This window comes from Pieris brassicae, chromosome 8 (genome assembly GCF_905147105.1).
Source record: "Pieris brassicae chromosome 8, ilPieBrab1.1, whole genome shotgun sequence".
NCBI classification, from domain to species: Eukaryota; Metazoa; Arthropoda; class Insecta; order Lepidoptera; family Pieridae; genus Pieris; species Pieris brassicae.
This window is the reverse complement of record NC_059672.1, coordinates 11,217,064-11,230,648: the sequence shown is the minus strand read 5'-3', so window position 1 is coordinate 11,230,648 and position 13,585 is coordinate 11,217,064. Positions and strand designations below refer to the sequence as shown.

At 33.1% G+C, this 13,585-nt stretch overlaps 2 protein-coding genes across 4 annotated transcripts; one reads left to right on the top strand and one right to left on the bottom strand.

The window, feature by feature from the left end:
• The first annotated feature begins 3,034 nt into the window (after positions 1–3,034).
• Positions 3,035–4,019, top strand: LOC123713007. Its single transcript, XM_045666461.1, has 2 exons — positions 3,035–3,616; positions 3,848–4,019. Exons 1-2 carry the CDS (start codon positions 3,415–3,417, stop codon positions 4,015–4,017), a joined length of 372 nt encoding a protein of 123 aa, XP_045522417.1. The 5' UTR covers positions 3,035–3,414; the 3' UTR covers positions 4,018–4,019.
• Positions 4,013–13,540, bottom strand: LOC123713006 (peroxisomal multifunctional enzyme type 2-like). Of its 3 annotated transcripts, none has more exons than XM_045666458.1 (15): positions 13,439–13,540; positions 13,156–13,370; positions 12,465–12,610; positions 11,853–12,004; positions 11,434–11,605; positions 10,062–10,168; positions 9,769–9,898; positions 9,110–9,206; positions 8,344–8,504; positions 7,326–7,452; positions 6,895–7,078; positions 6,417–6,539; positions 5,895–6,052; positions 5,089–5,295; positions 4,013–4,347 (listed from the first exon to the last, which is right to left on the bottom strand). In XM_045666458.1, the coding sequence occupies exons 2-15, from the start codon at positions 13,343–13,345 to the stop codon at positions 4,130–4,132; spliced, it is 2,172 nt and encodes a 723-aa protein (XP_045522414.1). In that variant the 5' UTR covers positions 13,346–13,370; positions 13,439–13,540; the 3' UTR covers positions 4,013–4,129. The 3 variants fall into 3 exon arrangements, with proteins under 3 accessions (XP_045522414.1, XP_045522416.1, XP_045522415.1); XM_045666460.1 differs by having other exon boundaries at positions 13,156–13,353; positions 13,439–13,516; XM_045666459.1 differs by having other exon boundaries at positions 13,156–13,363; positions 13,439–13,489.
• Between the last annotated feature and the right edge of the window lie 45 nt (positions 13,541–13,585).

Sequence of the window (13,585 nt, the reverse complement as noted above, 5' to 3'; positions counted from 1 at the left end):
ATGAGTACCAAAATGCATATGTATATTATATAATTATACCTTAATAAATATTTAATATATATGTATACTAACTCAGTTGTTTATTTACATACTTATCATTTGTGTATAAAATAGTTTAATTGATAATTTCACTGAGTAGTTTGTCGATTTAAATAAGAGCTTTTACCAATAAATATCAGTTAAGAGTTCTGAAAAATATACATCTTATGTTTATTAAATCGAAAATCCAGTAATGAAAGTTTAGCCCTACTTCCGCTTAGATAGAATTTTCATAAATTTTCTCATAGCTATATCTTGCAAATTTTCAGGAACTTTATCAAATCAACAAAAATGTAAGATAGAGAGAGCAATGAAATGGAAAAACATTTTTGTCTGGATAAAATGTTTACATAGCTGAATTTATGTTAACTATTTACACATTATTAATAACGTCAGACCTAAGAAACTGAAAGTGACTGAGTAAGCGAAAACACTGTATTAATGAGAGTATTTACCGGGTCCCGTTATTATTCCCTTCTAAAACCTCTATAAGTGTGAAACATGAAACCTGTATAAGTGACAGTCATTTTTACTTGCCTGTATAACCGACATTTTAACGCTTTTAAATTTGGCTATTTATAAAAGCGGACGCGTGGCTGTGCCAGGAATTGCAAAAAACCTTTCTGTCTGGATAAAATATTTACATTGCTGAATTTAAGTTAACTATTTACAACAGAAATGCATTAGAGTATATTTTCTAAGGATACATCTAAGGTGAACACTTGGCGGATGGTTAGAAGATTGCTTTAATTGTATAAATCAAAAGTTGAGTAAGGTACGTATCTTAAAAATGGAATTAAATACATGTCTGGTGTAAAGACCCTGATATAGCGCGTCGTCACCTGCAGGGATAGTTTTAACACCCCATTATCGTAACCGTAACTGTGAATAATCGAACTCGAACTTGAAATAATTTAAAGTAGTGCATAGAATTTAAGAAATAAATAGGTACATACATTACAATATTCATTGCATAATTATGATCAATTGGAGTTATTCTATGTGTACTGTAATTTCTTACTGAATAATGCAAGTTAGTATCGTGACTTGACTCAGTTTCACTGTCAGTATTCATAGAAATTTACCGATTTATAATTTTTACAACAATTTTTTTGTCAGCGATAGTCTTTTAATCATTTAAATTGTGTTCGCCAATCTTCTTCTTTTTAGCCGGTACACTCTTGACAGAGCGGTCGTAATCGCTATGTAGTGGTATTAGAAGAGGCAGACGTTTCGCAATGTTTGCCTATTAGACAATGTACTGCTACACATTGAGTGAATCTCCTACGGCAGACATGATCTGGCCAGTCCAACGCGTAGGTGACCTTCCGCGCGGTCTAGTGCCTTCCACTTTCCCCTGTATGACAAGGCGTTCTATGGACTGATCACCACCGAGATACGTGTCCGAAGAATGTAAGTATGCGAGATTGTACTGTTGAAAACAGACGCTGCTGAGTTCTTGAAGTATCGAGACGTTTGTACGAAACTCAGTCCACGAAACCTCAATTTCGCCAATCATCTACTTGCAAATGTTAATCTGTCAATTTAACAATTTTATGTCTTAAGAAGCATTTTTCTCAACCGTCTTTCGCGTCGCGTCTTTTCACAAGGCTCAATATTTTTTTCAATTGGTTTCAGGTCGCAGTGATATGGAGTTTATTTTTCAATTTTGTAATGATGACATTTTAAGAAGGCATCTACAGTCGTACAGCATTGCTTTAGTCCAATGGTCTTCAAAATAAGGGATGACTCACTGGCCCATACCGCGAAGGAGAAGGCCGATCTTCTATCTCTTTGCGTCGAATTCCCCTTTGGATAATCAAAGGAAGGAACCACCGATATTATTGCGGTGTGATACTACGATGCCTGAAGTTATGTTCCGGCAATGTGCTATCCGTAAACATTTCTATTCCCTGGACATTCATAAGTCGAGCGGGCCTGATGGCATCCCCCCCAATTGTGCTGCGTACTTGTGCTCCTGAGTTGGCTCCGGCCCTAACGCACCTTTTATCCGATGCTGGAATACCGCTTCGATAACGTCAATATGTACGATTTCAAAAATATTAGCAATAACAAAACGCAGCGCGATATCAAGCTCGATGCCTTCGACGAAATATTAGATGGTTATCCCAAATACATTAAATAATATTGTGTTAGAAGGAAAAAAGGGAGACATTGAAGCAATTCGTTTATTTATTTTAATTCTGTCTCGTTTAACTGTAACAGAACAGATAAAAATAAAAGTACAAAAATCTTTAAAAATAATGTATGAAAAGAAAATAACGAAAACGCATAAAAAAATCTGCCAAGAAACGTTAATTCGAAGAAAGAAAAGTTAAGAAATAAAAAATAACAATCGTTTCATTTCATTGTTATTATCATTATTATTATTCGGTCATTGAATAACATATATAAATATTTAAAATGTACTCACATAAATACATCAGCAATATTTTACTACTTCAACGTATTTTTAATTCATATTTGAAATTACCTCTCAAACCAGTGTATTTAAAGGGGAAACATTTTGTTGGAGTTGGCATTACTGCCCGATGTCAATGTTGCCAGATCAGAGGATTTCCCCCCTAGTTTTAGGGGTTTATCAAGCGTGCTAGGGGGAAAGAATATGTAGGGGTTTTTTAGAGGAAATTCCAAAAACACACACAATACAGTTAATTTTGCTATTGTATATCACGTTCCTGATTTAGGAACTAAATTGTAGTACGAACATATGGTAAAAATGGTCGCAATCGCACAAACCGAATAAAACTTGAACCTGTCAATCCATTTTCTATTACAGATACTTTGCATAATGCCTTTCATTTCCCAACAATCCCAAAATGACGTTTAAAGAATCGCGCCATCGCCTATGCTACGATCCGCTTGGTGAGGGCATCCTAGGAGATGGGAGACAGGAGATTCTTGGGGGAAATCAAATTAGTCTAAGGGTAAGTCGTCAAGACCATCTGGCAACACTGATTGTCATAGTAGTTTAACCATCAAAATTCTAAAAACAAAAACAATACATTACTGTTAAGTGTAACCTATTATTCGAAAATGTTATTTGGAAGGTGGTATTATATCTCAGATCTGTGACTTATATTTTGTAATCAAAAATAAGCAAATATGAAATTAAAAAAAAACTGCATTTTAAAAATACTCACAGTCTTACTCACATAGACTAGATAGTCTTACTATGTTAGACTGTCTGATTCGTTAGTAAAGAGAGCATGAATTAATTTTAAAATCTGTGAAGTGGTTGCATTAGTGCTAATTAGTTGTTACTGTAACCTTTGAGATATTGATATATTTGTAAATTAAGTTGTAAGAAAAATATTTTTTGGATAAAATTTTGAAGTTGTTTTGTTATAAAATATGGCTATGAACCCCACTAAGTTTTTTATTAAGGATATTATTAATAAGCCTACACCTTTAGAGGTATGGGTTCAAGGAACTATTGAACAAGCCGTTGGGAATGATATTATAATATTGATCATTTCTGATTCTTCTGGTCGAGCTAAAATTGTGAAATGTGAGACAGCTGATGGTGTAATTGATAAAAGTTTATTAAAAAAAGGTAATCAACAAATGCCATGTAACATTTCTAAATGTATGCTTTATTTGCTGTATAGGTAAGAAATCTGGTAATGGTCCCTTTTTTCCTATATCATTATTAATTACTATTTATATCTTTGTTTTATCATTGAAATTCATTGTACATAATAATCATACATTTAAAATGATATTCTTCTCTAACTTCAGCCTTTCATCGTAAAATGTTATTACATAAAAGTCTGTCGTTTTATAGGTGTTTACTGTTGCATAATTGGCATAGCTGTTAAAACTAAAGGACTACCAGAAATTGAAGCAACAAAATTTGTTGACCTGAGTTCTCAGCCACATATGAAAGCAGCTTGGTATGATGAAGTAAGAGAAGCAGAACTTCTAATACACGGAAAAATAAAACCCAATATTTAAAAAGCATAAAATTTTATTCCCTCACCTTAAATTGGAATGATTGTAAACATAACATTATAAAATAACATTTCCTTATAAATAACATATTCCCTTTGTATAAAATTAACCTCATTTACAATTTAGCACCAGACTTAAGTAGGGGTCCTAGTTTTTGAGCGAGCATAATATTGCCAGAAATCTTAATTTTCCCCTTCAAATAAGCAACTTGTGGACTTAATGTTCCTGCAGCAATTTCAATCATGTCATCATCAGATACTGTCAATGTTGTATCTGCTTTACCACTCTTGGGTTCACCCTGGTATACACCAATGGCCGTTTTTAAGTCCAAAGCTGAAAAAATGAATTATGAGACTGACAAAGTAAACTTTGTTTAAATAAATTTAACCATTTTTTACTTATTTTAGACATGGAAATAGAGTTTTACTAGTAAAAGCAGCAATTTGCAGCAAGCATCGGGCATGCAGTCAGTCAGATATGTGACCGAGTAGCTACTGCTACCTACTGGTAGCAGGGGAGTGTCAAAGTCTCCCCTTTCTTAAAAAAGGATATTATTAACTTAGAGGATTGGCGTCTCACGCCGGGCCAGGGCGACAACTACCCCGGAAATGTCGTCATGATATTTATGGGCGAGTCGGAGCCCGCTGACCGGCGCCACCCGCGTTACCTGTCGTGCTATTAATGTCAGTGACATCTTGCCGCAGAATTTTTCCAGCTGCGATCTGTGCTTAAGCAACATGTCGGATAGCCCATCCCGGGACAGCCTCATGCCAGTCTCAAGCTCCAGATCGCATCTGGCCCTTTCAAATGTGGCACAGTCAACAAGTAAATGAACCACCGTTTGGTCGGTTCTGTCGTCACAGTCACACACGGGGCTCATCTTCAGTTTGAGTATTTGTAAATAGTGTCAAAAGCCCTGTGGCCAGTCAGGATACTTAAATATTACATTACATAACATCTTTAAGGTCAAACATGCTTGATGTATACTCTTTCATATAAACAAATGAACATATGATAAGTGTTCATAATGATTATCCACTTTTATTATAAAGCATATCCTGCTTTAATACTCACTCCATTGTTTAACCGTTTTGCCATTACTTGTAATATTGTACAAGTATACAGCGCCAACACTCTTGGCTTTGTCTGGATTCTCCTTGATCCCTTGCTGGATTTTGGCAAATAATGAGTCACTCTTCAAGTCTACAGATGACGTTGATTGCTGCACTGGAGCTGGGCTTGCTCCATCTTTGACAACAGTCTTCAAGTCCACATATGCACCTGTATAAGAGTAAAAATATTTTTTTTAAATAAAACACTTTTTAATGGATTGAAGTTATGTATTATTTTAAACTTTTAATTAACATAACTTCAATCCGTTGAAAAAGTGTTTTCTTTAAACGTGTAAAAGTTATTTTAATAAAAGACAATACTAAATAAAATATTTATTTTTATAGACAGCTATTATGGCAAGTGATGATCGGATGATACACGGTGTTTGAGTTTAGTTAACTAAAAAATTACACTATAGGAACCAATATTGCCATTGACATTTACAAAAGTTTTACATTACCTTTATAAATTTGGATTTGTTTTTGATCCTATCATTATCAACTAGCTTTTGTTATAAAAGCTAAGGTAGTCAATTGTATGTTACCAAACATTCACTTTTAAAAAAAGTCTTATAAAACTACTTACTTCGTATCTAAAATTTGCTTTTTAATAAATCTTTACTCAAAATCACTTTCTCTACAAAACATTAACAACCTTACATCTGACTTAAGTATCATGCAAAGATGTCTTCCTACATATATTTTTAAATTTATAGTAGAGCCACTACTTCATATATTTACAGGTCACATTCAAAGTCTATAACTTACCAGCTATAACTATGTTTCCGGTCTCTTTAACCTTAGTCTGGAAGTGTACACGAGTACCTTCCAACCACATCTCTGTGACCAGTGTTTGTCCTGGAAGCACTGGCTTTGCAAACCGAGCCTTTATGGCCTTCACATTCTTGGATTCACTGCCTGCATATCTATGGTTTATTTTATAGTTATTAAAGTCTATAGTCAAATACTTTATGAGCCAGTATCATCTCAATAGTGATGGGAATAATTGAATTAATAGTTTGCAGAAGTAAATATTGCCAACCGTTGATTGGAGCTTAGGTTAATAATTGAAAACAGATTATGCTAAATATAGACTTTGTAGTTATTGGAATAGAAATTTTTGCTACAGTACTTTTATTAATGATTTTAAAATTGTTTTTTTCTAGTAATTCTATTAAATTTAGCAACCCAACTGTCAAAGTAATTAAAACTAATAATAGCAAAATTCATAAATAAAATGGAAAATTAAGAAGCATTGTTACATATTTTTACAAATAGTAAAGAATTTACTTGGCAATAACATGTCTGACTGAGAAGCCGAGAGAGGCCAATCCATGCAAGATGGGTTTGGGGTGACCACTTGCTGAAGCAACATTGGGATCAATATGAAGTGGGTTCAAGTCTCCGGATAACCTAAAAATTGTAATGTCTTTTGCATTAGAATATATTTGGTTTGGTTGATATGGGTGAAGTTTTAGAAAATTAATAAAATCATGGTACTATGTTTTTGAATGAATCTTACGTCCATATTCTAATTCATATCTTAAGGCACAATCTTTTTCTGAGCACTGTCAAATATGTCAAACTTCATACAGGAAAAGTTTTGACAGGTCTGGAAACTAGATTTACGTTTTATTGACGTTATAGAATACGGTCTTGCGCAATTGAGACCAAATATTATATATACGATAGGGCAGAGACACCAACGCTTAACCACTAACAATGCTCACAATACTAATTTTATATATATGCTTTAATGTCATATTACCTATATAACGCAGCTTGATCCTCAGCTGTGCGCTGTTCCAATACAGCATCAGGAGACCTCTTCGGGGGTGGGAGTACACCTACCGCCTTATCACTGCTTCGTGGACCGTTGAAGCCTCCCTGACCGACAACGAAAATGTGCTGCTGGGTGCGAACTACCAGCTCTTTGTCTTGGTACACTTCACCTGATAAATATTAAAACAATATCTTAAAAGTTACGGGAGAAATATTAAGGCTTAAGTCTTCAGATTCAGAAACAACACTTACAAAAATCAAAATCCAATACTTTTTTGACGTACGGAAGTTACCCTACTTATGTGTTACGCCCCTAAACTCCTTTCTCAATATATTTTATAAAGATCTTTAAAGCAACAAACGAATTATTATACGTAGTTTTGTATAATTTTTAAAACCTGAAAAGAAAATACATACTGTTAACAAGGGCGATGGCACTGGAGCCCTTATCCAAAACGTCGACCACATAGTTTCTGGTGGTGAAGTTTCCCTCTGTCCCCGGGAAATCACCGAAAAACTCCACGTACTGCTCACCGTGAAGTATCTACGCGAGACAATTTATTTTAAGGAACTCTCTTGAAAAATTGTAAAAATATTCATATTAGATTTCTTCTAGCGATTCTTTTAGCGATTTTGAACTTCTTATAAACACTATTATTTAATAAGTATAAATCGTTTTTTTGCTATGACAAAGCAAATAATTTACGTAAATCAATAAAAAATATATAACAATAAAATAACCAGTCTTTGTCATATTTATATTTACCGTCATTAAGCTTTTAACAAATTAGATAAACATAAACTGTTATTGTTATCACATTGTCCTCTGAAAGCTTGGTTGTTTATTTTGTATATAAACGGCCGTTCAAATATTACGTAAGCAAAATTACTACAATTATTTATTTTCCCTTCTCCCTTGTCAGCAAAGCTTTTATTCATACTTCTGTATATTTTGTACTTTTGTATGAGATTTTTTTAAATTCAATTTTTTTTGGGATAACTTAGATTTGTCTATTTGATACGACAACTTTGACAAGAGTTGATTAACAGTAACACAAACATTAACTAATTGCTTAGTAATACGTCAAATCATCAATCGTATCGAAGTGGAACGATAAATCGAAGGAAAAAATTTAGACAAGTTTAGCACGCGGTAATTCCCCTTCTCAGTTCTAAGCGAACACCACGTGTTCATTATTTGTAGAAATTGTAGGAAATTAATTTCGTTTTTAAGCATAGACTATATATGGGTTGCCATATGTGTAAAAAAAGTAAATAATTACCTTCTGCTGAGGTAATGACCATCTAGATTCCCCCAAACCCATATTATCAAAAAATAAGAAAATCAAAGACCCCCTTGTCCCCCTATAGTGCTTACGGATTGTATATAAAAACCGGACGAATCGAAAAGACACGAAACGTAAAAAAAACTTACATTAGTAAAATCAGCATATTTCCCTTTAGGCATGGCATTGCCCACGACGGGTGATTCCATGCACATCCCAGGTAGGATGAAGAATGTGGGCAGAGCTGTGAACTGCTCGTGACTCTCGTATAGGAACTTTAGGTCTGACGGGTTCACAACTGATGCTCCAACTGAAGAAAAACAATAATTTTATTTATTTATACTGTGTTACCATAATATACATGATTATACAAACAAAAAACAAAAAGTAAGTAGGTTACCTAAGTTATTAGGCAACAGGCGGCCTTATTGCTAACAAGCGATTACTTCTAGGCAACCCTAATATGGGACAATAAAAAAAGAAACACCTTCAGAGGGTAAAGTACAAGAAGTGCATAATTAAATAACAAAAAATAACATGGAACATTAACTAAAATTATACTTTTAATCCGGGAAAAAGCAACTCAAAGCGATCTTTATATTCTTAAAAATATAAAGAAATAGTTTTAAGTGACTTGTTTAATTATAAAGCAAAATTAGATATGATTACAAACATTCAACAATTCTATAAATAATCATAAAGTTTATTCATGATCTATCGCTACTCCCCCAGACACACTCCCTAGTGTTGTAGGTAACTAGAAAACAATTATTCCGTGGTATGTTTAATAAATTTTTTGAAGCAAAATTAGTCTTAGTGTTAATAATTAAACTAAAGTCGTGTAAGACCTTAAGTATAGGTGAATGTATGTATATATTAAGCAGTCAGCTTTACTATACATAAATAAATACAGACCTCCTAACGCGTAGCATACAAGGTCCTTTGAATTGTAGTTGTATGTCGTCCAATATGAAGGATGAACACTGTCCATTTTAGTACGATCTTCGAAGTCCTGCAACAAATATTATAAATATATATGCACCGTTACATCATTTTTCTCTTTTTAATTCAGTGTAAACACAATTCGACAGAAAGAGACAGAGCAAGTGATTTATCAATATCTGGTTTAATTATTTCTATTATCTCGTGTATCATGGTAATGATTCCCTGTGCATGGTATAAACTCGGCAGGGCGTTCTCTGACTTTTGGTGTTCAATTCATTATGGTATTGTCTTCTATTAACATAACATTTACACATTAAAAAAAAAACACTATTTTTAACGGATTGAAGCTATGATAAACTTATAATTATTTTACATAATTTTGATTTTTTTTTGTAGAGAAGGTTATATTATCTGTATTTATTTCCCAAAAGTTGATATCACTATGATTTTAACTTTTAAGTAATTTACTGAGATTGTTTAAAAGGTTGCAAAATAAGAAAAAACTATAAACGAGAGCCCAACTGCGAAAGCAATTTAAAATATAAGATCGCTAGTAAATTGATAAAAAAATAAATAATAATTTTATAAATTGAGAATCATTGCAGTATTTAGTTTGATTAATAACTCACCTGCAAGCCTTGCACGAGATCCAGAGTGACTTCTGCAATTTTGTCGATCCTTCTAGCGCCATTCATATTCACAACTTCAGCCCATTTCTCCCTAACAGATTCAATCGTTACTGGATCAGCTGGCTTGTTCCTAAAAAACACATGAAATTATGCCATGCTCAATCATTTACTGAAAAAAAAAACTAAAAAATACTCATTTTTAATAAATAGCAACAATACTCTTGGTAATATTTATAATAGTATAATTTAAAATTACATTTTGTGACAGAGATATTGCAATATTATTGTCTCACCTTAGTGGAACACCCTGTGATCTAACAAGGTGTGCTTTGTGAGCAAAACCTAGGGTTGAGTCAATTATAACACCATTGTCCTCAAATGATTCGTGCACCATGTATGCCTGGAAAGTATTAATACAACTATGTATATATAATATTTTTTTTTAATAAAAAATACGTAATCTTTGGTGAATCTATGATACAAAAAGAACGTTTTAGGACTGTTCAGTAAATTCATATTTACTCAAAACATCAACCTGTTATACATATAATTATATAAATAGTGGAATCTCTCGAACTGGAACCTCGTTAAGTCAAAATCCTCAGTAGGTCGAAAAAAATTGCCATTCCCTTCCGCTGAACCCCTAAATACGCAGTATCTCGAATTATTTAGACTATAACTCGAACAAAATGTTATTTCCCTACGAAGTATTGATAATACATATTTATACCCTATAAATCGAATTTCAAAAAGAAGACTGTAAGACGTAGTTAGTAATGACGTCTTACTTGGAATTCCCCATAATCCTATTAATATTATAAATGCGAAAATTTGTAAGGATGGGTGTTTGTTACTGTTTCACTTAAAAACTACTGAATGGACTTTAATCAAATATTACAATAATATAGCTTATACACCAGAATAACACATAGGCTACAATTTATAAAAGTATTGAGGGAATTGTCCAAAATATCAAATAAGTACGTTCTCAACGAACTAATGTCCGACGCACGGCGGGTGAGGGAGGTGGTGGAAGAAGTCGCTCATCGCTGAGTTCGCGGCCGCGACCGCGAACGCCAAAAGCTTAGTTCTTTTCTACGCGACTCTAATATAAACTCCTCGTTATAATAATCCAAAATGAATGTTCGGGTTCGGGGCTTCCAGTGTATTGTTTTTGTCTTGTTAACGTGCAATGAATGAATACATTAAATGCATACAACCGAAAGAAACTTAGAAATCGCACTTCTGTAAGTCGAAATTCAGCAGTTCAATCAAATTTCAAGGTTCTCGTTAATTCAAAACTTGATTTTTTTGCCTTTACCTTGACATTCGAGTTATAAAGAGTCCACTGCGTCTTCAAAAACCCACTAAAAATACAGTTTTTTGTTTTGTGAGAACTATCATATTTTTGAATGTCAATCAAACTTAAATCTAGTCAGGAGCTTTCAACCCCAAAAGCTGTCTGTAATTTTTTTATATGAAATTTGACATATTTAACAGCGCTCAACGAGACTGCCACTTAAGAATAGAGATACGAATTAGAATATGGTGGCAAGAAAGGATAATCATACATTCCTATTATTTACCGTGAACAAAACGATATGTAGATGAATATTGATCTGAGAATCAAACTAAACAGTCTATAGACGGGTAGAAAATCCTTACCACAACTGGAGCAATGAGTTCTGGCTTCATAGCTTGGAACATGTCTGGTGGTAAAATGTCTTCGGTAAGGCGTGAGGCTGCTGTCGGTATAATTGTGTTTACTTTGATGTTGTATTTCGCACCTTCGATCGCCAATGTACTTGCTAACCCTACCAAGCCCATTTTTGCCGCGCTATGGAAAACAGTTACATTAACAAAGGGCAAATTGTTGCTGTAAGCGTAACAATTTAGTTATAAATTATGTAGAAATGGAAGTATACTATTTTATTTGCGGTATTGCACTACTATAAATCAAGCTAAATACAGTGATATGACTACATTATTTGTGGGACTGGCAAAATTATATATGTATGTGATTAATATTTTTGCACTCCTGTTTGGCTATATATGAACATAAAAAAATGGGATGGGAGATTTACCTGTAGTTGGACTGTCCAAAATTGCCCATAAGCCCAGCATTGCTCGATGTCATGACAACACGGCCAAACTTCTGTTTCTTGAATGCGTCCCATGCCGCTTGTGTGGTTTTGTATGCTCCTTTCAAATGTACAGCATGAACTAAGTCCCAATCCTGATGAATAAAATACATATAACTAGGTTGAAAAATAAAACCTAAAATATATATCTCTTTGTAATGCTTGTTTAGATTTCCATGTTTACAATTTATGTTTATTTATTTTAGGTGTAGCAGATAAAGAAAGTAATTTAAACAAAAATATTTCCAATAATTATACCTTAAGGAATCCAAAGTTAATAAAAAATGTCCTTAGATAAAATCAAAGAAAACAAAAATAATACAATTTACATTATCACAAAAATTACATTTATAATCTGATAAAGCATATAAGTTATCTGAATTTATTGAGGCAAACAAAAAATAACTGTATAATTGCTTGATACAAGTAAGTTACATAATATTCTTATCATAAACAAAAGTATATTGAACTCCCTACATAAACTGTATAAATATTGTGTTCAATGTTTTTCTGGCCTTTATAAAATATATAACATTACAGAATAGTCTTAATTACCTGTTCTGACATTTTCTGGAAACTTCTATCACGGAGAATTCCAGCATTATTAATGAGGATGTCAATGCGTCCATAGTTATCTAGTGCTGTTTTAATAATTTTTTCACCCTCCACTACAGAATTGTAATCTGCTACTGCCTCTCCGCCTACATAAGGCAATAGTAGTATAAAATCAAATATGTAACTTAAAGCAAAACTTAACTAATTTTTGGTAATTAGTACATTTTATCTATAATTAGGTTTTATAATTCCATTTACAGTCCGTTTAAAATGGTAACTAAAAAAATATTTATTTTGTAACATATAATAATAGCTGCAATCTATTGACCAAGGAAAATGAGTTCCTGTTGGAAATTACAATAATAATCTACAAATTTCCTGTAAGGATAAATATTCAATGTACACAGAACAAATCAAATTGTGAAAAATAACACAATAACACCTCCAATATTAAAAACATAAATTATAACTGTTTTGTCTAGTTTGCAACTATTTTTAAATACCTTTATGCTTTTTTTAATAAGATCTCAACAAAAACGCAAATCATTGTTATAATGGTATGCCATAGCGTGTTATATATATAAAACACGCTATTATATATATATAATATATGCTACAGTTTAATAAAGACAGTTACAATTCATTACACTAATAAATAATGATTAGTATAATTATGAATACAGTCTCTGACCTTTGGCTTTTATTTCCTTTACGACATCATCTGCAAAATTTGACTTGCCAATTCCGTCTCTGGCACTGCCTAGATCATTGACTACAACTTTAGCCCCTCTTAAACCCAAGAGTAGGGCGTAGGCTTTCCCGAGCCCACCACCAGCTCCGGTAACTACGGCAACGCGACCGTCAAATCGTAACTGCTCCATTGTCACTACTACAACAAACTGAGCACTAAAAAGTGCAAGCGCAAAGTCATATATTATTTATGTTAATGTATGAGAATATATGACAGAACTTACGAGTCACAAGTTTCGTACGGTCAAAGTCCCTCGATAACTATAATATGTTAGGTATTCTAAAGTTGATAATATTTTGATATTAGACAATCGTCATTTTTTTATGTCTATGTGACTGTGACAGTTTAGTTTATAAAACATAGTTTTCAT